The sequence below is a fragment of the Notamacropus eugenii genome, chromosome 1 (genome assembly GCF_028372415.1).
Source record: "Notamacropus eugenii isolate mMacEug1 chromosome 1, mMacEug1.pri_v2, whole genome shotgun sequence".
NCBI classification, from domain to species: domain Eukaryota; kingdom Metazoa; phylum Chordata; class Mammalia; order Diprotodontia; family Macropodidae; genus Notamacropus; species Notamacropus eugenii.
In genome coordinates this window covers 414,152,949-414,176,257 of record NC_092872.1, presented here as the reverse complement: position 1 = coordinate 414,176,257, position 23,309 = coordinate 414,152,949, and the positions used below count along the sequence as shown (strand labels likewise).

At 46.7% G+C, this 23,309-nt stretch overlaps 3 protein-coding genes across 4 annotated transcripts; 2 read left to right on the top strand and 1 right to left on the bottom strand.

Moving 5' to 3' along the window:
• Positions 1 to 1,346: 1,346 nt before the first annotated feature.
• On the top strand, positions 1,347 to 16,210 carry MXD3 (MAX dimerization protein 3). 2 transcript variants are annotated; one of them, XM_072631140.1, is made up of 7 exons: positions 2,256 to 2,387; positions 2,590 to 2,724; positions 3,300 to 3,396; positions 3,793 to 3,822; positions 4,632 to 4,746; positions 15,090 to 15,267; positions 15,490 to 16,210. In XM_072631140.1, exons 2-7 carry the CDS (start codon positions 2,655 to 2,657, stop codon positions 15,603 to 15,605), a joined length of 606 nt encoding a protein of 201 aa, XP_072487241.1. In that variant the 5' UTR covers positions 2,256 to 2,387; positions 2,590 to 2,654; the 3' UTR covers positions 15,606 to 16,210. The 2 variants fall into 2 exon arrangements, with proteins under 2 accessions (XP_072487240.1, XP_072487241.1); XM_072631139.1 differs by having other exon boundaries at positions 1,347 to 2,724.
• A 155-nt stretch (positions 16,211 to 16,365) lies between these two features.
• On the bottom strand, positions 16,366 to 19,327 carry PRELID1 (PRELI domain containing 1). Its single transcript, XM_072631141.1, has 5 exons — positions 19,196 to 19,327; positions 18,094 to 18,384; positions 17,530 to 17,643; positions 17,291 to 17,369; positions 16,366 to 16,723 (listed from the first exon to the last, which is right to left on the bottom strand). Exons 2-5 carry the CDS (start codon positions 18,226 to 18,228, stop codon positions 16,572 to 16,574), a joined length of 480 nt encoding a protein of 159 aa, XP_072487242.1. The 5' UTR covers positions 18,229 to 18,384; positions 19,196 to 19,327; the 3' UTR covers positions 16,366 to 16,571.
• Positions 18,989 to 23,309, top strand: RAB24 (RAB24, member RAS oncogene family). Its single transcript, XM_072631142.1, is given in 12 exon segments — positions 18,989 to 19,498; positions 19,501 to 19,524; positions 19,527 to 19,651; positions 19,654 to 19,741; positions 19,992 to 20,164; positions 20,555 to 20,623; positions 21,038 to 21,116; positions 21,217 to 21,284; positions 21,886 to 21,985; positions 22,320 to 22,370; positions 22,664 to 22,726; positions 22,982 to 23,309. Coding segments are annotated over 12 exon segments (1,314 nt in total). The 5' UTR covers positions 18,989 to 19,089; the 3' UTR covers positions 23,047 to 23,309.

Sequence of the window (23,309 nt, the reverse complement as noted above, 5' to 3'; positions counted from 1 at the left end):
CAGTCTGCCTTTTGTTGTTTGCATTAGTCATTTCTAGACATAGCATTCCTCCACCCAGGAGACCTTCCTTCACAACAAAGAAAAACAGGTAAGCCAATTGAATGACACAGTGACCAGGTCTATGCAGTGGCATCCCCTTCCTTCCTATCATCCAGGTTCACAACTGGTGTCATATGTGACTTCTCACTCTCACCCACATCTAATCTGCTTCCAGTTCTTACTGTTTTTTACCTTCCCAGCATCTCTGAATCCCTTTCTCCTCCACTCCCACAGTTCAAGGCCCTCGTTACCTCTTTTCTGGATTATTACCCTGGACTCCTAATCAGTTTCCTTGTCTCAAGCCTCTGTTCAATCCAATCTGTAGAACTGTGATATTCCTAAAACAGAAGTCTGACCACTTACTCCCCAGTTCAAGAAACTCCACTGGCTCCCTCTTCCCTGCATGATCAAATACACACTCCTCTGTTGAAGATTTAAAATCCATCCCAACCTGGCTCCAACCTGCCTTTCTAGGGTAAAGCACATCACTCCCCTTCACTAGCTCTGGGAAGGAGCCAAGCTGATTTTCAGGCTATTGCCTGCACAGGGTATTTCTTCTTTCATCTCTGACTCTCAGAATCCCTTGCTTCCTTTAAAGCTCAAATACCACCTCCCTCAGGAGGCCTTTTCCTGGTCCTTCCCCTCCCCCCAGATGCTGGAATCTTCCCCTCAAATTACCTTGTATTATGTTTTTATATCTTTGTGTGTACCTGTCTTTCCCCAGTAGCACGGAAACTCCTCGAGTTCTGGAACTGTGTCAGCTCGTGCTTCTTTCCCCAATACTTAGTATGGTGCCCAGCATATAGTAGGTGCTTAATAAATGCCTGTTGATAGCTGAGCTGAAATCCACCTCCCCTCGGGTTTTTTGCGTGGTGAGTAGACTAGGCTACTACAGGCAGTGGCAAGGTTAGCTTTGGTCCTGGCCCTCCCTACGGACAATGGACAGGGACTTTCCTGGGGCGGGTACCTTCTGGGCATCTCCAGGGTAAGCCTGGCCGGCGCAAGCTTGGGGTAGCTGAGGTGGAGGGTGGGAGCAAGCACCTGACACCTGCGCAGTGTGGCCTCGGGGCGGGGCGTCCAGGCTTTTGGCTCCGCCCCCTTTTCAAATTTGAAACCTGCTCTTTCCCGCCCGAATTTGTTTGCTAAGGAGGCGGGACAGAGAAACTCGAGTCAGCTAATGGGAGAAGGGCAGCCCAAGAGCCCCGCCCACAGGATGACGGCTGCGTGACGCAGGTCCCTCTGTGCCAATGAGAGGGCTGAAACGTGCTGGCCAAGCTCGGGCAGCGCCCACGTGTAGGGTCCTGCTTGTCTGTACCTTGACAGCTGGAGGAGGAGGCTGTCAGTGACCCGGCTGCCGGGGGCAGAGGCCAGCCGGGATTCACAGACCTCTTCTATGGCCTCTGAGTTTCTCGGATGGTACGTGTTCTCTGAAAGGTTCCCACCGGGCCGCTCCAGCTTCCGTGGGATGGGGAAATTACGTGGCAGGGGCAATGCCCGAGGAATATAGCTAGAGGCTGTGCTACAGGACGGGTCCACCCTTAGGGAAGAAATGTCCACTAACTGTGTGTGTGGCTCTGAGGAAATCGGTTATCTTCGCGTGCCTGTTACCTTAACTGTTAATTGAGGAGAGTGACCTCTAGTCTGTCTACGTGTGGTATATGTCTGAAGAAGACAGCGGAGAGAAGAAAGTATAGCGTATCCTTTCCCAGAAATCAGAACATCAGAACTGGAAGGAATCCGAAAGACTGAGGAAACTGAGGTCCAAAGAGGTAGCAAAACGCATTAGGGTTGGGTCTGTACCTGGAACCCAGGTCTCCCGACTCCACAATTCAGAGCTCGTCACTGCACCACAATTTGACTGGACTTTCTTATTCTTGAGGTCTTCTACCTTTGATCGAAGATCTGCATCACCTACTTAGGAGTTCCTGGGATCGGCGAGGGTAACGAGAGGGGGGTGACCGAAGTCATTTTTGGAGGGGCTTTGTACGAGTTCGGGGCGAGAGCACTGGTTAATTTGCCCACCTCCACACTCCACCTTCCTCTGGTTTGGCTACCATCAGTTCTCTACCTTTTTTCCCTGAGGGAACTTGGACTAGTCACTTCCCTATCCTTCTTCCCTCCCTTTTCCTCTTCCTCCCCCTTCCTCCCCCTCCATTCCCTGTCCCGAGCTTCAGATTTCATATCTGTAAAATACGAGTAGGTAGTTTGTCTCTAAGGTCCCCTTCCAGTTCTGAATCTCATGAGTTCTTGAAGCAGCCATGAGCTGGGAACCTACAAACAAGGCGAGAGTGACTAGACGCTTCACCTGGCGGGCTCATGGGACCTTAGGCCGAAGCTTAACTCGTTAGGTCAGTCTGGACCTTGCCGGAGGGTCTCCCAGTAGCGGGTGGAAGAGGAGGTGGTGCAAGGGCAAGCCCCAGCTCCCGGGCGAGTTCCAAAGGGGGCGGGGCGAGGAGCGCTGGACGTTCGAAGGGGGCGGAGTCCTGCTGTCTGTGTTTGTTGCGCCGTGTCAGTTACATTGTAACAAAAGTGCCGCCGCCGCCACCACAGCCACGGATCTGCACCCCAGGCCCTAGGTTCGGCTCCCCGCCCGCCCGCAGGCAGCTGTGGTCGCGATGGACCAGGGTGCCAGTAACATCCAGGTTTTACTGCAAGCAGCTGAGTACCTGGACCGGAGAGAACGAGGTAAGAAACTTGGTCCTCCAGTTATACCCACCCCTGGGCCTCCCTGTGTGCCCTGCTCCCCTCGAATCAGACCCGGGCGGCTGCAGACTGGAGAACCCAGTAGTGGGGGGCAATTCCCCAGTAGGAAGCCTCCTTTGCAAGCTAAACTTATTTTGCTTTCATCTTTTAGCTTCATCAAGTGACTAGTACGCCTGGGTCCAGTGGGGTCAGAACTGGGGTGGGGACAGCGTCTTTTTGCCCCTTCTCCTTTCAGTCCATCTCAGTCTGCTCCGCTATCCTCTTCTCCGATCCCCTGCCGGGGCTTCATTTCCCTCGCGATTGCAGTGTGACCCCCCGCTCAGCTTGGGAAGAAGGAGGGAAAGAGGACCTGGCGCCAAAAGCCTTCCCCCCTGTTCTCCATGGTCTGCAGCGCGCCCCCCACGCTCATGGGCAATCCAGAGATGTTCGATAATCTGTCTTGTGATTCGGGACAAATCATTTAGACTCTTTTGGCCCCAGTTTCTCCATTTGTAAAATAAAGTTATCTTGAGATGTCTTCTAACTCTAACAGTCTCTGAACACAATCTCTCCCTCAGAGGCAGAGCACGGCTATGCTTCCTTGTGTCCTACTCACAGCTTGGGCCCAGTAAACCGCGGAAGGAGGAGACCCAAGGCCCCTAGGGACAGTTTAAGGTGAAGGTTGGGTTTTGGAGGGGAGGCAGGAGGTGGAGTTGGCCCATTCCGGCCTCAGTCTACTCAGCTGTGAAGTGGGCCTCCAGTTCTGACTCTAGGGGGCGCCCACAGGTGACCTAGTTTCAGACTGAGTCCCTGATAGGGGGTGGGTTGTGCCTGGGGTTCTGGAATCATTAGGAGCTGGGGAAGAGAGAAAATTCTGTGAATAAAATAACTGAAGGCAAGTCACTTCATTTCCTTGGGCCTCAGTTTCCTCATTTGTAAAAGGATTGGAATAACATCTAAAGATTGTCCCTTTTTTTAATCTCTTGGATAATTCCTTTTCACTGGGGGGAGGAAACAGGGTCCTGAAAGCTGCTCACCTGCCTCACCTTCACCTGCTCACTTGCCTTTCAGATCCGTCCACAGCGAACTGGAGAAACACAGGTGATTCTGGAGGACTTGGCTCCTTGTTTTGCCTCATATGTTCCCTCCAAAGCGTTTTTTTTCTTTTCCCAAAATTTCTCCAGGGTCTTGGAAGCTAGGAGGCTTGGGTTGAGATCTGGGAGTGGGGGAGGACCACCTGTGGGGTAGGATGGCATCACAGGATCATAGATTTGGGGCTGGAAGGAACTGGGAAGAGGATCCAGTCCAGTCTCTTCATGTTAGAGATGAAAACTGGAACTCCCCTTCCCCACCATTAAGAGGCAGGGGAGGGATCACCAAGTGAGCTTTGTACTTAGTGCCATTTGAATCTAGGTTCTGACATCTCCTACCTGCATGAATTTAGGCAAGTGGCTCTGAACATTGGTTTATTCCATCTGTTAAGTGGGGATAATTGTTTACTTTGAATGACCTAATTCTTAAGGTGATTTCAAAGACAGTGCTTTGGAAAGGGCTACACAAAAGTGATATTATTCTCTGTAAAATGATGGGGTTGGACTTACCTAACCTCCAGGATCCCTCTCTGGCTGGGGCTGTAGCACTACAGGGAATTAGTTGAGGATCTTGGTCCTCCACATCATCATCATCACCATCATCACCATCACCATCTAGGATGGGGGAAACCTTGAACCAGAGGAGGCAGTCCTTGGGCTGGGAGGCTGTTGGATAGGAAGTGGTCCTGAGCTTCCTGCTGTACTCAGCTGGAGCCTGGCAATTTGCTGCTCTTCCCCATACCCTTCCTTCTTAGGGGAAGCCCCCAAACCCATGGATCCCCTCTCTGAAGGGCCTGCTCACTTTCTTCCCCTTCTCAGAAGGGCCCAGCTGAGGCGATGTTTGGAACAGCTGAAACAGCAGATGCCTCTGAGCACAGACTGTGCCCGATACACCACCCTGAGCCTGCTGCGCCGGGCTCGTTTGCACATCCAGGTGAGATGATAGGAAGGCACGGGGCCTCTCTGGACTCTGCCCTGTTCCCAGTGGGAGGAGGATCAGGAATGGGGGAATCCCTAGTGCTATTAGGGTGGCCTGAATTACATGTCTGCAGAGGATAAGGGTCCTAACTATTGGAGAGTTGGAGTTCTGGTATTACATTTGCAATAGGATATTTTAGCAGGACAGGATAAAATGACTTTATTGTAACCTTTTCATGATGCAGAGGAGAACGTGGAGGTCCGGAGACAGGAGGACTTTGATTAATGAATGTCACTGCTGGGGTGAATCATTGATGCTAGGGAGTTGTTGCCCCTCTCCTGGCTTCAGAACCTTTCACTCCTTTGTTATATTCCTCCTTCCTGGTGTTAGAAGCATGCACTGAAAGCTCACTATGGGTCCAATTTTATGAACATGGCAGCTAGGTGGCACAATGGATAGAGAGCCAGGCCTGAAGTCAGAAAGACTCATCTTCTTGAGTTCAAATCTGGCCTCAGACACTTAAGAGCTGCGTCACCCTGAGCAGTTCACTTAACCCTTAAGGAAACTTCAGTTTCCTCATCTGTAAAATGAGCTGAAGAATGAGATGGCAAACCACTCCCATATCTTTGCCAAGAAAAGCCCAAATGGGGTCACAAAGAGTCAGACACAACTGAAAAATGACTGAACACACACATACAGACCAGGATTGGAAGGGGACTTGAAATTCTATCATCTGCCAGTTGAAGGAATTGGGAATGTTTAGACTGAAGAAGACTTAAGAGGGTGGTGTCCAAAGGGAGGAGATGGGGAAGTGATTAGACTGTGCTGGTCAGCTCCTGATCTCTGGCTCCAGAGGACAGAAGTTGTAGAGAAACAATTCTCTAGGGGAAAACTTGCTAACAACTAGAGCTGTCCAACAATGGAATAGCCTTGGGAAGTTACATGGGTCTTTGTTACTGAAGTCGTCAATGAACACTTGCAGGGGTCAGTGTAGAAATGATTCCTGATGTCGAGAGTACATTTAGGGGATGTACTAAGTGAACACTGAGATTCTATGATAGGAAGACCTTGGATTGGTGGAGAGGAAGGGGGGCTTTCTAGTTGGGCTCAAGGCAAAAATGCTAGAGATTCTCTAAAGCAGATACAGGAGAGTGTGCACCAAGGCATGAAGCAGAGAGGGAAAGGAGAATGGGGAGCAGTTTGTTCCTGTAGGCTGTCTTCAGCCTACAAAGGATAGGAAGACTATCTGCTTGTGCTTAGTACAGTGCCTGGCACAAAGGATCATGGACTTAGATCCAGAAGGAACCTCAGCTCCATCTTGTTTAAGCTCTTCATTTGACAGAAGAGGAAACTGAGGCTCAGAGAGGTTAAGAGACTTGATCATGATCACAAAACTAATAAGTGTCACAATCAGGATTTGAACCCAGGTCTTCTGACTCCAAATGCAGCATGTTAGCCACCTTTTCCCCTACACCTCAGGTAGTAGGTGCCTTCATAAATACTTATTGAATCAATTCTATTGGAGCTATATTAATTTCCTTTTGTTTCTCTCATCTTTTGCCTTCTCCAGGACCTTTTTTCCAGTAGATTTGTGACTTATCTCTTCTCCTCTACCTCCTTCTGATCAGCCTAAAACATACTTGAGTCTTCCCAATTCTAAAATTGCCTTCCCTTTCCCCTTCTCACTCCACTAACCACCATCCTATCTCCCCTCCTTTTACTGCCAAACCTCACAGAAACATCATTTGGGCCTGATGTTTTCAATTCTTTGCCACTTATTCATTCACTGTTCAGCTTGTTCAAGTATGGCTTCCATCCTTGCCATTCCCCATCGATACTCTACTCTTGCAAATCACCAACACTCTCCTAATCAGTTAATTCAGTGGCATTTTATCAGTCCTCATCCATTTTGCCCCTTCGGCAGCATTTGACATGATGAACTACCCCTGTCTTTATGACTACCTTTTCCTACCTTGGCTTTAGAAATTAAATATTCTCCTTGTTCTCCCTGCCTCTACTGGTTCCTTGCCATGAAAAAAATTGGAGTAAGAAAACCCCCAACCTTGCCACCTATAATAGTCATGGCAAATGACACTTGGTTTGCAAAGCATTTTTTATGGTATGCAAAGCATTTTATCACCTAATTGGAACTTTTTATGTATTTTATGGAGATTGTATTACATGGCATTATTATCCCAATTTTAGAGATGAAAAACCAGGCTCATAAAGGTGAATAGACAACCTTGACCACACACTTTTTTTTCTTTAAGCTTTCAGTCTTTTTATTTAGGCATCTTAGTGCCCATCAAAGCCATGCTAAAGTGTAAAATGAGAGACAGTATGACAGCATATGAACAACAGTCAGGCTGACTTAGGTTTTAATCTTCCTCCTATATATGTATGTATGTATGTATGTGCATATACATATGCCTGTATATATATACATATTTATATGTATATATTATTATATATTTATTTATAGTTTTTAACATTCACTTCTATAAGATTTTGAGTTCCAAATTTTCTACTTCTCCCTTCTCCCTCCCCTCCCCTAGACAGCATGCATTTGACATAGACTTTACATGTATAATCATATTAAACATACTTCCACATCAGTCATGACCACACATCTTTTAAGCATCAGCGGGGGGATTTGAATCCTAACTCCAATTTCCACAGTGTTATGTTGTCCCTTTTTACCTATGTGACCTTAGTTACTTAAGAGCTTTCTTAAGCAACTTCTCTGATTTCCTCATCTGTAACGAGAAAGGGTTGATGATTTCAAAAGTTCCCATCTCATTTTAAATCTTATGACCCTCTTCCTAGCCCTTGAGGTGGGTACTCTCCAGAGTTTTAGCTTTGATTCTTCTATACTCCCTTGGAAATCTTGTTATCTCTCAGCAGATGGCTACCAAATCTTTTTGTCTCTAGCCCTGACCTCTTTTTTTTTTGAGTTTTAGATCTCCTGGATATTCCACATGTGTCTCAGACCCAACATATCCAAAACTGAACTTCTGACCTTTTCTGAAAACAAACCCACAGACAAACAGACAAAAAAACAAAACATTTCTCCTTCTGACTTAGCTGGTTTCCATGTTGGAAAATCTGGTGCCATCCTTGACTCTTTCTTCTCTCTCACCTTGTATGTCTAATTAATTTCTAAGTGCTGCTAAGTTGACCTCTTCCTCTGTGTGTTCATTGCTCCTGCCTTGGTCTAGGTTCTCATTACCCGCCCCGCTTGGATTACTGCAAAAGCCTTCTGGATCCATTTAGATCTTTGTGAATCTACTCTCTCCCTCTTCCCTGTCATCCTTCTCATTGCTACTGAATTAATCAAATTCTGCAACAGGAACTTTGGATTTCTTTGCCTGCTGGCATTTAAGGACCTTGCCAAATAGCTCCATACAACTTCCTTACCTCCATGCTCTAGCCTAATTCCCTACACACAAGTCATACTTATAGCCTTCATGCCTTTACTTATGTTGCTCTCTATGCCAAGGAAATGTTATTTTCTCAGTCTGTGCTGTCTATTGAATTCCTACCCATCTTTTTCAGGATGCCTGAGGGCAACATTGTACAATGGACAGAGATCAGTATTTGGGGTTGGAGGACCTGAATTTGGATCCTGGTTCTGCCACTTTTTACCTGTGTGGGCATGCACGAGTCTCTTAACTTCTATGGGCCTCGGTTTCCTTCTCTGAAATAAGCATTTTGGACTAGATGACCTTTAAGCTCCCTCTGCCCCTAAACCAATGAGTTTATAATCCAGTGTGGGCCAGCACACTAGAGAAAGGCTAGTACCTTGAAAAATAAGGAAGAACCAGGTGGGTGAAGTTGGGGTCAAGGGGGGGATTATGAGCACCAGACAAAGTGACCAACTTTCTGTGAGTTCTCTTCTTCTTCGGATCATTTCCTCTTCCCCCTTTCTCAGTCTTACATACAAACCACTCCTTTTTGACATCTGTCTCACTTCGATTCTATGTCCTTTCCAATATTCTACACTTTCTTACAATAACATTCTCTTTACAGGTCTAAAAAATTATTATTTATTTATTTTAAAGCATTGTTTTCTTTTTAAATTTGAGCTGCACATTCTCTTTCTCCTTTCCATCCATCCCCCATCCACTAAGAAGGCAAACAAATGATATCAGTTATACATGTGAAATCATGCAGAACATTTTCATATTAGCCATATTGTAAAACATAGCACAAAATAAAGAAAGCAAAAAAATGATTTTTCAACTTGAACTCAGAGTTCATCAGTTCTCTCTGGAGGCAGACAGGATTTTTTCATCATGAGTCCTTTGGAATTGTCTTGGATCATTGAATTGATCAGAGTAGCCAAGTCTCTCACAGGTGATCATTACAACATTGCTATGACTGTGCACAATGATCTCCATCTTCTTCTCACTTCACTTTATGTTAGTTCATATAGGTCTTGCCATGTTTTTCTGAAACCACCTCCTTCATCATTTCCCACAGCAGAGTAATATTCCATCACAATCATATGCCACAACTTGTTTAGCCATTCTCCAATTGAGGAGGTTCCTCTCAATTTCCAATTCTTTGCCACCACAAAAAAGAGCTGCTATAAATAGTTTTATATCTATAGGTCCTTTTCCTTTCTCTTTGATCTCTTTGGGATACAGACCTGGTACGGGTATTGCTGGATCAAAGGGTATGCACACTCTTATAGACCTTTGGGCATAGTTCCATATAGTTCTTCAGAATGGTTGGACTAATTCACTCCTCCACCAACATTTCATTAATGTACCTATTTTCCCACACCCCCTCCAGTATTTGTCATTTCTGATAGGTGCGAGGTGGTACCTCAGAGTTGTTTGAATCTGCATTTCTCTAATCAAAAGTCATTTAGATGCTTTTTTTCTTATGACTATAGATAGCTTTGATTTTTTCTTCTGAAAACTGTTCATATCCTCCAAACATTTTATCAATTGAAGAACAGCTCTTATTTTTGTAAATTTGACTTAGTTCCCTACATATTTGGGAATGAAGCCTTTGTCAGAGAAACTTGCTATAAAAATTTTTTATATGACTTCATTGTTTATGTCATCTTTTAGCAAAATATAGTTTCCCTGATTATTTCTTTTAATTAGGTCTCTTTTTGTTTTTGCTTTGTCTGAGATCGTTATTGCTACCTTTGCCTTTTTTTACTTCAAATGAAGCATAATAGATTCTGTTCCAGCCCTTTATTTTAACTCTGTGACTTTCTGTTTCAAGTGTGTCTCTTATATATAGTATATTGTTGGATTCTCATTTCTAATCCATTCTGCTATCTGCTTCCATTTTATGGATCAGCTCATCCCATTCATATACACAGTTATGATTACTAACTGTAATTCCCTCCATCCTATTTTCTTCTATTTATCCTTCTTTCTATCTCTCTATCCTGTACCTCCTCAAAAGTCTGTTTTGCTTCTGACCATGGCTTCCTCTAATCTGTCCTTCCTTTATTCCCCCCTGTCCCACTTACCTCTTTATCCTATTTCCCTTTTGGGTAAGAGATTTCTATACCCAACTGAGTCTGTATAATGCACACACACACATATACATACACATACATATATACACACATATACATACACACATATCTACATATCGCCTTCCGTCTTTGAACAAATACCATTGAGAGTAAGGTTCAAGCATTGTCTGTCCCCCTATCCCCTCCCATTTTTACTTCCACTATCCAAGCTCTTCCTGGCAAGCCTCTTTATGTGAGATATTTTTCTCCATTTTAACTCTTCCTTCCCCCTTCTCCCAGCGCATCCATCTTTCTTATCCCTTCATTTTTTTTTGAGATCATCTCAACATAATCGACTCACATTCTTTGCTCCTTTTAACTGCCTTAATAATGATAGAGTACTTAGGAGTTACATGTATCATCTTTCCATGTAGGAATGTAAATAATTTAACTTTATTGTATCCTTTATGATTACTCTTTCATGTTACCTTTTTATGATTCTCTTGAGTCTTCTGTTGGAGTGTCAAATTTTCTCTTCAGATCTGGTCTTTTTTTTTCTCAATAATCTTTTTTAGTATTTTATTTTAGTATTTTTTATTTAGCATTTTATTTTTCCCCAGTTACATGTGAAAATAATTTATAACATTCAGCTCTGGTCTTTTCATCAGGAATACTTGAAAGTCTTCTATTTCATTAACTTTACTTTTTATTTTTCATGTGGAAAATTATATTCAATTTTGCTGCGTTGGTTATGCTTAGTTGTAATCCTAACTCCTTTGCCTTCCAGTATATCATATTTCAAACTCTCTGCTCCTTTAACTTAGAAGCTGATAAATTTTGTGTTATACTGTGGCTCCACAATATTTGAATTATTTCTTTCCGGCTGCTTGAAATATTTTCTGTGACCTAGAAGCTCTGGAATTTGGCTATCATATTTCTGGGAGTTTTCATTTTGGGATTTCTTTCAGCAGGTGATTGGTGGATTCTTTCAATTTCAATTTTACCTTCTGGATCTAAGATATCAGAACAGTTTTCCTTTACAATTTCTTAAAATATGATGTCTAGGATCTTTTTCTGATCATGGCTTTCAGATAGTCTAATAATTCTTCAATTATCTATCCTTGGTCTATTTTCCAGGTCAGTTATTTTCCCAAGGAGGTATTTCACATTTTCTTCTATTTTTTCATTTCTTTGACTTGCTTTATTTTTTTCTTAAAGTCTCATGGAATTATTAGCTTCCACTTGCCCAATTCTAATTTTTATGGAATTATTTACTGTAGTGAATTTTGGTGCTTCTTTTTCCATTTGGCCAATTCTGCTTTTAAAGGGGTTTGTTTCTTCAGGGAATTTTCATACCTCTTTTTCCAAGCTGTTAATTCTCTTTTAATAATTTTCTTGCATCACTCTCATTTCTTTTCCCATTTTTTTTCTTCTTCCATTCTCATCTCTTCCTTTAACTCTCCTAGGAATTTTTGCTGGTCTTGAGTCCAATCAGCATTTTTATTTGAGCCTTTGCCTGTAGCTGTCATCATGTTGTTATAATCTTCTCAGTTTATGTCTTGTTTTTCCCTGATGCTGTAGCAAGTTTTTACGGTCAAATTTTTGTTGTTGTTATTTGCTCATTTTTACAACCTATTTCTCGACTTTGGGCTTTATGTTAAGGCTGGGCTCTGCTCACCTAGGGCTGAAGAGGCATATACTAAACCTCAGGCTTTTTTGTGCTGCTATTTTCAGAGCTAGTTCTGGGGTTCTGCAAGTTTTCAGTGCTTCCATGGTTAGCATTATCCTGGGAGAGGTGTGGTCACTGCTCTCCTGGTCTGGACTCTGATCTTTACCCAGGAAGGGCCCCTGCTTCCCTACAACTGCAAGTACTGCTGCTTCTCTTGGCTCTGGAACTGTGACCAGGTCCCTTGCTACCTTGTGACTCATCATAAGCTCTACTCTCCACACTGGAACTTTGACCTGTAACTGCAAATGGGCAGTAGAGTCGCTGATCAGACAGCTGCACCCAGTGCCAGCAAAGAGCCCTGTAATCACTTTCTTACAAACTTCTTTCTCTGGCCTGAGAGCTCCTGAAGCTGCTGCTGCTGTGGTAAATGCCTCCAAGGCTCACAACTGCTGTTCTCAGGGCTACACCCACCCTGGTCTTGCAAACCTCTCCTGCAGACCTGAGTTGGCTTAGACTGCATGCATGTCAGCCTTTGATCTTCTGTTGGCTCTGCTGCTCCAAAGTTTGATTTAAGGCATTATTTTAAAGTTCTTTGGAGGGGAATATTGGGAGAAGTCAGCTGGGTCTTGGCCTGTACTCTGCCACTCAAGTTCTACCCATATCTGCCACAATAACTTTTTAAACATCTGCCCTACTTCAGTCCTCTGTTCTTTCCAGTGCCCCATACTTTCTTACAATAATTTAAAAAATACATAAGAACCAAAGTAGGGATACACTTAGAAAGCCAGCAGTTTTTGATAGTACATTTGATAGTGATGAGCCAGGAAACCTGGCATTTTCTTCTTTTCTGATCTTGAGTAAGGGATTTTCCTTCTCTGCACTTCATTTTTTCCTCCAAAATTGTTTGGGCTAGATGATAACATGTTCTAAGAGGGATGCAAGATTCCTTCATTGAAATCCAAGTCTTATTTCATTAGCTCATTTGTTAGTTATCAGTTAACACTTTAGGAGGGATGGGCATATATGGGGAGGTCTGCCTGCTTGCTTGCCCAGAAAAAGCTCATGCTATGGGATACCAGATTTTACAGAGTAAGCCCATATTTGACAGTCTCATTCTCCCATCTCAGTAATCTTGAACTTGGTCCCTGCTCCCTATTTGCATCAAGTGCAAATCTCTCAATGTGGATTCCCCACACCATCCACCCCAAGCTGGCTTCAAACCACTTCTTAATCTCTCCTTCTCCTCCCTTATACCCCACCTTGGCTCCAGCTAAGCAAGTTTCTACAATACAGCACTCTAAAAATTCACTGTGCTGATTCCTTGTCTGGAATTCTCTCTGCCCAGCTAAATGCTACTCATCTTCAAAAGACTCAGCTAAAGTTCTGTTCTCTCCGAGAACCCTTACCTAGTCGTCCCAGCCTAGCCTACTCATCTCTCTCTTCTGTATTGTCATTTTAATTTGAAGCATGCAACTGGACACTATTTTCTATAAAATATGTTCCTTATTTTCTCATTAAACTCTTTTTCTCATGAATTTTATTTTTTTAGTTACATTGTAGGTGGCTGGAAGTCAGGACTGTCTACTCATATCCTCCTGTCTCCTCCACTCTGCCTGTAGTAGCACAAACCCAAATCAGGCACCAAGTATAAGAATTATTGATTGGTTGGTAAATCTTAGTTCAGTAGATATTTATTGAGCATCTACTCTAGTATACAAAACATTGGTCTGAAGGGATTAGGAAAACTGAGCTGCACTCTGGCAGTGTCCATCCCATCTTCTTGGCTCTATTGGTACAGTCCTTGGGGCTCCTTTTGTCTAGTTACAAGACAGTACAAGTCCTTAAATCCTTCATTGGAGTCCATCTATATGCCCAGTTGCATGGGGAAGATGAGACTCAAGGAGTTTTCAGACTTTTGCGGGACAGCAGCGTAGCAAGACCAATCCAAATGAAGAGAAATGAATGCTCCAGAATTTCCCAGGAGGGAGAGGGCCAGTGCAGGTTAATATGGTAAGGGAGTTTCATGGAGGAGTTGGGCACCAGGGCTTTAGGCATCTGGAAAAGACAACCTAGTCTAGGTCTTTCTGGGGAGTGCTTTAGCCCCAGAAAACCTGGGAAACCAATGACTACTAAAAATGGCCCAAGTGTTGGGAAAAGGCCACCAGTTCACACATTTGTCCTGCAGTAGCTGTTACTTTAAAGCTACGGCTGCTCCTTTAGTTAAAGAGTGTTGGCCTGAGCTCCCCAAACCTATTGTCGTCACCCTCAGAAAGTTAACCTGATGTGAACAAAACTGGTTCAGATTCGTTGGTGGTCGGAGAACCCAGGCAACATTCTAATTTTACAGAAGTGAAAACTGAGGTCCAGAAATGTGAAGGACATACCCTGCCCAATTTCACATGTCAGAGAGGGTCTTCCTGCCAGATACTCTCCCCTTTCCATTACACTGCCTCATCAAAGTCTATACTTTCCTGTCGCCACTGATTTCCTGTAGCGTTAGCTCATATATGCCCTACTTTCTCTTCCTGCCATAAGATCGAATCCACCTTCATTATATGGGAGAAATCAGGTACAGTAAGGCCTCAGGGATGATAAGCTAGGGAAACATGACTTAGGCATTTGTTGTCTTTCTGTCTGTCCTTCACTCACAGAAACACACAGAACCATGGGGCTACACCCACAGGCCCTCTTAGCTGTTCCTGCCAGGGGAGATGAACATGGACAGAAGCTCCCCATCCTACCCTCCCTCAGATCTCTAAGACTTACCAGGGAGGTCTGTCAGGGGCAGGGGGCTATAGTAGTAGCGATATCTGTCTGGATTGGGTCCAGGCCCAGCTCTGCCTTCTTCCACCCCAACTTTCCTGTGAAGAGTAGTATAGATCCTGCCCAAGAGGAGGAATGTCACCACAGAGGCCTCGTCACTTCAGGTGAAAGATTAAAGCTCAAGCAGCTCATGCAGGATGACTCAAGAAGCCAAGCCAGGGTGGGGAGACAGGGTAGTCATCAGCTTGTCTTCCCTCTCACCTCTCCTTCCACATGCAGGCTGGAACCCTCCAGGTCTGAAAGAGCTCTCAGGATCCTAGAGTATGGGGCTAAGCCACAGGCTGGTGCCTGAGTTGGGCAAACCAAGGGTAGGGCTTAGGGCTGGAAGAGCTACCACCACTGGCCAGGCACTGAGGGCTGACTCATTGCCTCTTGTGACAACAGAAGCTGGAAGAACAGGAGCAGCGGGCACGAAGGCTCAAGGACAGGTTGCGAAGTGAACAGCGGAGCCTGCGCCAGCGGCTAGAACAACTCCGGGGCTCAGCTGGGGAGCGGGAACGGCTTCGAGTGGATAGCCTGGACTCCTCTGGTCTTTCTTCGGAGCGCTCTGATACTGACCAAGGTTAGTGACATTCCCCATTATCCTGCTCAGAATTAGGGGATCAGTCTGCACCTCAGAGAGCCTGGGCCACTGCCATGGCCTGTACTAGGGCTAGCAAGTCTGTTCAGTGCCCTTCCATGTCATGTCATGACTAAAGTGGCCTGGTCTGCCTCCTATATCCTTAAGAAGTACTTCCTTTCTCAGTGACCTTAGACCTGACTTTTCTTTGGTCTCTCTCCACAGAAGAGCTGGAGGTGGATGTGGAGAGCCTGGTGTTTGGTGGTGGTGCTGAGCTGCTTCGAAGCTTCAGCACAGGCCAGGAGCACAGCTACTCTCATAGTGGTAGTGCTTGGCTATGACCTCTGTACTCATAGCAGGCACCTAGTTCTCCCATTCTCCTGGCTGGACCAAGCTGCCCAGCCTGCCAGAGAAGTTGCCATAGATCTGGTGATGGCTGACTAATGTGGGTTCCAGCTTGCATCCCTCATGATACTGTGCATTCCAGTAAAGCAGAAAATCATCGGACTGCAGAGGCTGCTGCTGGCTCCTGGAGCCATTGTAACTATACTCAATTCCACCCCTTCTCTCGTATGTGGGCATGAACTGAAGCTTACTCTGTTTTGTGGGGGGAAACAGGAATGAGCCATGGCCCTAATATGGAACTGAACAAGCATTGCAACCTGTTCCCCGTCAGAGGTTATGGGAGGCAACCAGAGGCTTCTGACGAGGGGCTGACATGGAGGTGATCTGTTGCTCCCTGCCTAGACCTGGTTTTTTTTGTACATTTTTTACAGCATTAATTTTTGTTCTTTCCAGGGCTGGGATGCAAATCTTGTGCTCAGCTGGTTTGTGCTTAGCACACAAGGGACCAGTAGCATTAAAGTGGGATGGAGCTATACTCAGACTCTGGCTCTAGCTCCACAGATACCATACAGTATTTTCAGTAAAAAAAACTTTTTCTTAATTCTGCCTGTAGACCCTTTTATTTCTTCAGGACTACAAAGGAAGGGTAAGTTGCAGTCACTAGCATGTTTCAAGGCTGATGGCTGTGAGACTTCATTATAAACCTGGCAGGATCACTTAATTACCCCCAAGGCTTAGAAACCTCCACAGGCCAAGGACAGCACTAAAAATTGATTTTTAATGATAAATTACAACTTGGACACAGGGCGGGTAATGGGACAAGAGCTGGATTGTCTGTGGCTTGCATTGTGTTGATGGTAGACGCTGAGGGGCTGGGGCTCCAGGCCCAATGCCAGGTCTTGCCAAGAGGCTCTCAGCCTTGGGTACTGGCGATCTGGGAGGGCAGCAGTAAGGTGACTCCTTTAAACATAGTGTTGTTGTTGCTGCTGCTGCTTCTTGGTGGCTGCTTTGCTGGCCAGGTCCTTGGCTTTCTCAGTAGCTGCCAGAGCAGTTTCCTTCGCCTTCTCAGTTGCTTCCTTAGCTGTTTCAACAAGTGTCTTAGAAGGAGCTTCACCTGCAAAAAGAGAATCTCAGAGTATCAGTTAGAAGGTACAATGAAAACTGAAACCAGCTGATTGGTATGACATATAAAGAAATAGCATTTCGGAGAGAATAAGAACCTTGTTCAAGATCAAAGGGTAACATGGATAACATCAAGAATTTGAACCTAGGAGTTGTGACTCCAAGTCCAGTGCTTCTTCCACCACACCACACTAAACTACATTTGGTCTTTGACCTGATTCAAGCTCTTCTGCAGCTATACCTTAGAGGGTGGCTGGTGTCACAAGTTTGAGGGGCAGGGCTTAAGTAGCAGCCTCATACCCAATGATAGCTTGGGTTCGAGAAGGAATCTCAATTGATCTTTTTCCAAATCTGTAATTTTACTGATAAGAACATTGAGGCCAAGAAAGGTTAAGTCACCTAACCAAGGTCATATGGGTATCAAATGCTAAACTCAAGATTCAAACCATGTAACTCCTAATTCAGCACTGTTTCAAACTTTTTTTCTTGGGATCCTCATACTTAGTGCCAGCACCTACACCCTGTGTTCCTCCCCAGACTTAAAGCCCTTGGTTCTTACCTTGCAGTTTGGCCAAGATGTACTCAAAGCCTTTGATGGTCTTGGTCACGTTACTTTTGAATCTAGCTAAGCCAAACTCCTGAAAGGACAAGATGGGATCGGGTATGAAGAGCTGTCTCTTAGCACTTCTAGTCACTGCTCATGCCCAGGACAATCCATGGTGCTCAGAGCCAAGGAAGAACCAAACATCCTACCCCCACTGATGGCACCTTTGGCATTTCACCAAAGTGCTATGTTACCTGTACAGCTCTGGAGACCCCAAACAAACTGGAGGAGACCCAGGCCTCCCGTCGGATTTCAGTCCATCCACTGTTTTCAGGGTTCACACAGTAAACACATCTTTCCTCCACCACCTGGAATGAAATGATCACAAGTTTTCAGTAATCTAGACCCTAAGAAGAACAAGATTCTACAAGGCCTAGAGCCAAAAATCAAGATTTATATGATGCTTACTATGTGCTAGGTGCTTTACAATTATTATCCCCTTTTATCCTCACAACAACCCTGAGAGGTAAGTGATACTATTACCCTCATTTTACAGATGAAGGAACTGAGGCAAACAGAGGTTAAGAAACTTGCCTATATTCAGAAAGACCTTCACAAGTCATCAAATCTACATCTCAGTTTAAAGATGAGAAAACTATGACCTGGAGAGATAAAAGGGATTTACCAAGTGCCACTCAGCAAAGTAGTGGCAGGTCAAGAATCACAAACTGCTTTTCACTTTTCTTTCTGAACCAGCCTGCTTCCTCTCTTTTCTGGGACTCCTCCTTTAAATGAGTGGGTGCTAAAGAGTCACTAACCATCAGCCGGGCATGGTTGATGTTCCAGGTGAAAGTGGTCATGGTCTGGTTCTGTGGGTCCACGATGGAGTCCTCCAGGATGTACACCGAGTGGGCTACATTAGCAGGAAAGAAGCGCTCCGCCCAGCGGGGCATCCTGTTGGTCTTGGTTAGAAGCCGCCTGGACAGCAGCTTCTGGTCAGGAGTCACCTCCCGGTGCACAATGTCCTCCGTCAGCACATGCTTGCTGCGTGGGAAACACACAACACAGGAGATGAGCTTGGAAAGCTACACGATGAATTTATTGGGTACCTAAAAAGAAAAGCACCACTTTCCATAAGAGATTCAGTTTTATGTTCAACTCCTTCCCTAAGTGAAATGAAAATATGGATCTTATTAGATATTTATTTAGTTCAGAATATTAAAAAAAGAAAAAGGAAGTAAATTCAAAGTTCCTCAAGACATCCTGTTTGGGCATCCAATCCCCTCCTCTGCTTTTACAACATGGGTGAAAATACTGATCTCATTTGATATTTAAATACAGAATATTTTGAGAAATAAAAAAAAGGGAAGTCAAATCAATGTTCCTCAAGTCATCCTGTTTGGGCGAAGGAAGGGGCAGAAAAAGAGGAAACTGCAGCTCAGGCTTCAGGCTGAAGGTGTTCCCGGACAGGAGTCCTGCCCCACTTCCAATCTCGGGCAGGTTAGGTGGGGCTCAGGTCCAGGGCGAAGTCCAAACCTGACGCCCCTTTGGCCAAGCCTGGCAGGTGCCACCTGGAAGAAGGCGCCCCGCACCGCAGAGGTAAGCGGCCCCCTCCCCCCCTCCCCCCCTCCCCCGGCTCGGGCTCCCGGGCTGGATTCCAACGAGCTCGGGGTGGGGGCTTCTCTTTCCCAGGGGGGAGGGGGAGGGGGCAAAAATGCCTAGGGTCACCACCCACAGCGCTTCGAGGACTGGAGGCTCTAGCCGTCCCCGGAGGTGCCTGGAGGGGAGGGGGCTTCTGGGTGTTCCTCTCTTCTATGAGAGCTGTGAAGGGGGCGGAGTGTGAGCCGGGAGTCTTCCGCCCTCCTCTGTCTCCAGCCCTCGCCCGTGGGGGGTCGGGGGGCCGGGTTCTCCTGTCCTCACCTGTAAGGGTTGGGGTAACGCTGCCAGAAGGCAGCAAACACTTGGTCCCAGGAGCTCCGGAGCACGCTCTGCCCCAGGAAATACTTCACCATCGTCCCGGCGGGGGTCGGGGTCGGGGTCGGGGCAGTGTCAGGGGGCGCACAGCATCGAGGGGTAGAGGAGAGATGGGTTGCCGGGCTCGAGCTCTCCGTCACCGTCCCAAAGCCGCCGCCGCCGCCACCTCTGCAGCCACCGCCGCCGCCGTCGCCGCCGCCGCCATGAGGGGGTGTCCGGCCGCTCGGCACTTCCGGCCCCAGCCCGACCCTCTCAAGCCCCGCCCCTTCCGCAGGAGCATTTCCGGTGTTCCTGTCACGTGAGGCGTGTGGCTCCTCCCCGTTCCCCCCGCCGGCTCCCCCCCCCCCCATTTGGCTTCCTTCGGGCTGCTCTAGCTCGGGGGTCTCCGAGCACCGGGACCGGACGGGCAGCGGGACCGGACTGGCCCCGGAGTGGCCGCGGCCGCGGCAGGAGGAGCGGGAGCATGCGGCCCCGGTAAGAGGACGCAGGCTCGCAGGCTCGCGTGAGGTGGAGCAGCCTGGACCGGCATTCCGACCCGGGCTCTTCAAGCGTAGGCAGGCGTGTGTATGTGTGTGGCGGGCGGGGTGAGGGGTCTTGATCGGGGATCCCCGGGCCCACGGGCTCCAAGCGCAGGCCCCCGGCCGTGTCCCGCGGGCTGACGGGGCCGGCGCCGGAGCAGAAGAGCCGAGGCCGGGCCCGGCTCCGACGCGCTCAGGCGGGCCCGTGTCCGGCGCAGGTAAAGCTTGTGGTCTGCTCGCCCGGCCCGCCGCGCCCCTGCCCGGCCTGGGCCCCGGGAGCATGAGCGGGCAGCGCGTGGACGTGAAGGTCGTGATGCTGGGCAAGGAGTATGTGGGCAAGACGAGCCTCGTGGAGAGATACGTGCACGATCGCTTTTTGGTGGGGCCCTACCAGAATGTGAGTGCGGGCGCGCCCCGGCGCGGGGTCCGGGACCGGGTGCGGAGGGGAGCACGCCGGGCGCACGGAGGTGCTAAGGCTTGGTTGTGAATGTGGGGGGCAGCCAGTCAACCTGATTTTTGAGCCCCAACTTTGCCCCTGATCCCCTGTGGGAATTTGCTATTCATGTCCCCTTTCTGGACCTCAGTTTCCTTTCTTGTAAAAAAGGTAAAATATTTCCTGCTATCTGTCCTAGTGTTATTAGGGAGGGGGGGGTGTCAGAAAAAAGGGAAGTGAAAAAGTCTTGTGTCTACTGCAGTGGGTGGCATAAGCATTGTTAATAATAATAATAGTAACAAGCATTGTTGTGAAAGGGGGAATGACTGTCTCCTTCCTCCCCCCTCCCCACAGACCATTGGGGCAGCATTTGTGGCCAAGGTGATGTCTGTGGGAGACAGAACAGTGACACTAGGCATTTGGGTGAGTGACAGGGACACACCAACACTTACTTGCCCTATTGGATGAAGGGCTTTCCAGGGGATATTTATTTCCTGAGATATTTCCAAGAGAGGCTTCCCCACCCAAAAGACTCTGAACTGTATAGGACCACCTGGGCAAGAGGGTGTTGGGCCATCTTGGAGAGCCGTCAGCTTCTCAGTGCTGTACTGTAGCTTAGAATTCTCAGTTCTGTCCCTGATAAGCCTGGTAAACCTCAGCAAATGACCTCCTATACTTCTGTTTCTCCATCTGAGAAATACCAAGACTAGAGAACATCTGTAATAATTCAGGCTTTTCTGATTGACCTAATCCCTGGGAATTGTGGGTAGAAGGGTCCTTGTCCAGGTTATTCCCAAGTTAGGGACCAGGGATGAGCTTTCACCTGATTCTCTGTAGGACACAGCTGGCTCCGAGCGCTATGAGGCCATGAGTCGAATCTATTATCGTGGTGCCAAGGCAGCCATTGTCTGCTATGGTAAGGTTATCTTCACCCCCAGCCCAGGCTCTTCAGCCTTTCATGAGCAGTGGTTTACATGGAGGTGGTTAACAGCCTTTCTGCACTCCTTTATTCCCAGATCTTACTGACAGCAGTAGTTTTGAACGAGCCAAATTCTGGGTAAAGGAGCTTCAGAGTTTAGAAGAGGTAAGTGTACTTGGGAGCTAAGTAGTGCTTCTGATCCTTGAGGACTTTGTAAAGCCATGAACAGGGAGAGCTCAGGACCTTGCTTGTCTTGAGAGGCTTTGTAGTATTGGGAAAAAAATAGTAGCTGATATTAGAATGTTTTAACGTACTTTATCCCATTTAAGCCTCACAACAGATCTAATAATAGGTATTATTCCCATTCTACACAAGAGAAAACTGAGAATTAGGTTAGTTTGCATGTGGTGATACAACTACTAAATGTCCAGGACAGAATTTCAAAATAGGTCTTCCTGACACTTGTCCAGAAATCTAACCACTATACCACTAGATCTCTTAAAAGGGACTTAATTTCAAGTGCTGATTCTTACACTAATTATTACCTGTGTGACCAAGAGCAAGTCATTTGGTCTCTGTGAGGCTTAGTTTCCTTATCTACAGGATGAGAGTAGTAATACCTGCAGCCTAGATGTTTGTGAGGAAAGCACTTTGTAGTTGTAAACTGCAGCAGTAATGGTATCTGATGGTTATCATTGTCATTCTCCTGGGCTGGGCAGTGGAAGGACCCTGATATCGATTGACCCCTGATTTCTGCCCACTGCAGAGCTGTCAGATCTACTTGTGTGGCACCAAGAGTGACCTTCTGGAGGAAGATCGAAGACTGCGCCGGGTTGACTTCCATGATGTCCAAGATTATGCAGATGGTACCTACTGTTCTTTGAGGGCTGGGAGGGAGGGAGCCACAGAAGACTGGTCAAAAAAAGTGGCACGATTTTTGTTTTATACTTTCTTTCATGCCTATGGGGATAGTTGTGGTTCTCTGTCCCTGGGAAGATGCCCATATGAGGTTGGAAGGGCTGGAAGCAAACTCATGCCAAGGGGTGGAGGTAAATCACATGAAATTCCCATTTCCTTGGCTTTTCTGCCATCTTTTATCCAGCCCTACTCTTTTTATCCTCTTGCTGGGTGCTCATCCCAGGAAGGGCAGGACATGGGTAAGTCAGCCTTACTTGCTCACTCTGAGCTGTGTGTTTACAGACATAAAAGCTCAGCTCTTTGAGACATCTAGCAAGACAGGCCAGAGTGTAGGTAAGTACTGTCTGGGGCCCAGGTAATCTCTAGACCTGGTTTTAGTCAGTCTGGGAAAGCCAGACTTAGGAAAGAGAGTTGGAGAGGGGATAGCATGGCAGGCAGTGATCCCAGAACTGGATGAAAGGAAATGTATTTTTAGGAAATGCAAAGGTTGTCCTAGGATACTGGGTATCTGAACAGTGGCAAAATCTGGCCTTACAAGACAGTATCATTAGCTTGTGAGAATGGGAGTAGTCAAACAATCATTGGCTTTTCCTTGCCTTATTACCTCACCCTCCTTCACTACCTAGATGAACTGTTCCAGAAGGTGGCAGAAGATTACGTCAGTGTGGCTGCCTTCCAGTTGATGACAGGTGAGGTCTGCTTCCAAACTGTGGCCCTCCCTTTTTGCCTACTTCTTTGATTATGGTGATTTAGTGTTGAAAGGAGCCTTGAACATTCTGATCCAATTCCCTCATTTTAGAGGCAGCAGGGACCTGAAATAACATGTCTCATGTAGGTAAAAAGTGGCTAACTAGGATTCAGACCCAGGCACTTTAGAGTGAAGGTCTGAATGGTGATCCTTTCTTGATGATGAGTGGTTAATATTTGCTTCCATCTCTCTGCAGAGGACAAAGGCGTTGACTTGAGTCAGAAGGGCAACACCTTCTTCTACAGTTGCTGCCATCATTGAGAGCCACCGTATCACCTGGAAGGGACCCTGCTGGACCCTTGCCTGCTCTCTGCTGGTTGAGGGGCTGTCTGAGCTACCCACAGCCCGAGGCAGAAAGGGATGGGCCTGTGCTGGCCCAGGATCACAGGCAGCAGCAGACCGAAAGGCGAGAGGAGGCCAGTTCTGACTCTGGGCTCTCTCCTATTTGCTGGGCAGCACTTGTATTTCTGCACATAATTTAAGTGGCTTCTGCCTTGTAAATAAAGTCCCTCCCCATCCCCCCA

Bases quoted from the DNA above. Each gene is read 5' to 3' on its own strand.
- PRELID1 (XM_072631141.1), bottom strand. From the start codon at position 18,228: ATGCCCCGCTGGGCGGAGCGCTTCTTTCCTGCTAATGTAGCCCACTCG. The intron at 17,644-18,093 runs GTTAGTGACTCT...ATTTCATTCCAG, and splicing joins TCAACCATGCCCGGCTGATG to GTGGTGGAGGAAAGATGTGT. The intron at 16,724-17,290 runs GTAAGAACCAAG...CTCTTTTTGCAG, and splicing joins CATCTTGGCCAAACTGCAAG to GTGAAGCTCCTTCTAAGACA.
- MXD3 (XM_072631139.1), top strand. From the start codon at position 2,655: ATGGACCAGGGTGCCAGTAACATCCAGGTTTTACTGCAAGCAGCTGAG. The intron at 2,725-3,299 runs GTAAGAAACTTG...TCTCTCCCTCAG, and splicing joins CCTGGACCGGAGAGAACGAG to AGGCAGAGCACGGCTATGCT. The intron at 3,823-4,631 runs GTGATTCTGGAG...TCCCCTTCTCAG, and splicing joins AGCGAACTGGAGAAACACAG to AAGGGCCCAGCTGAGGCGAT.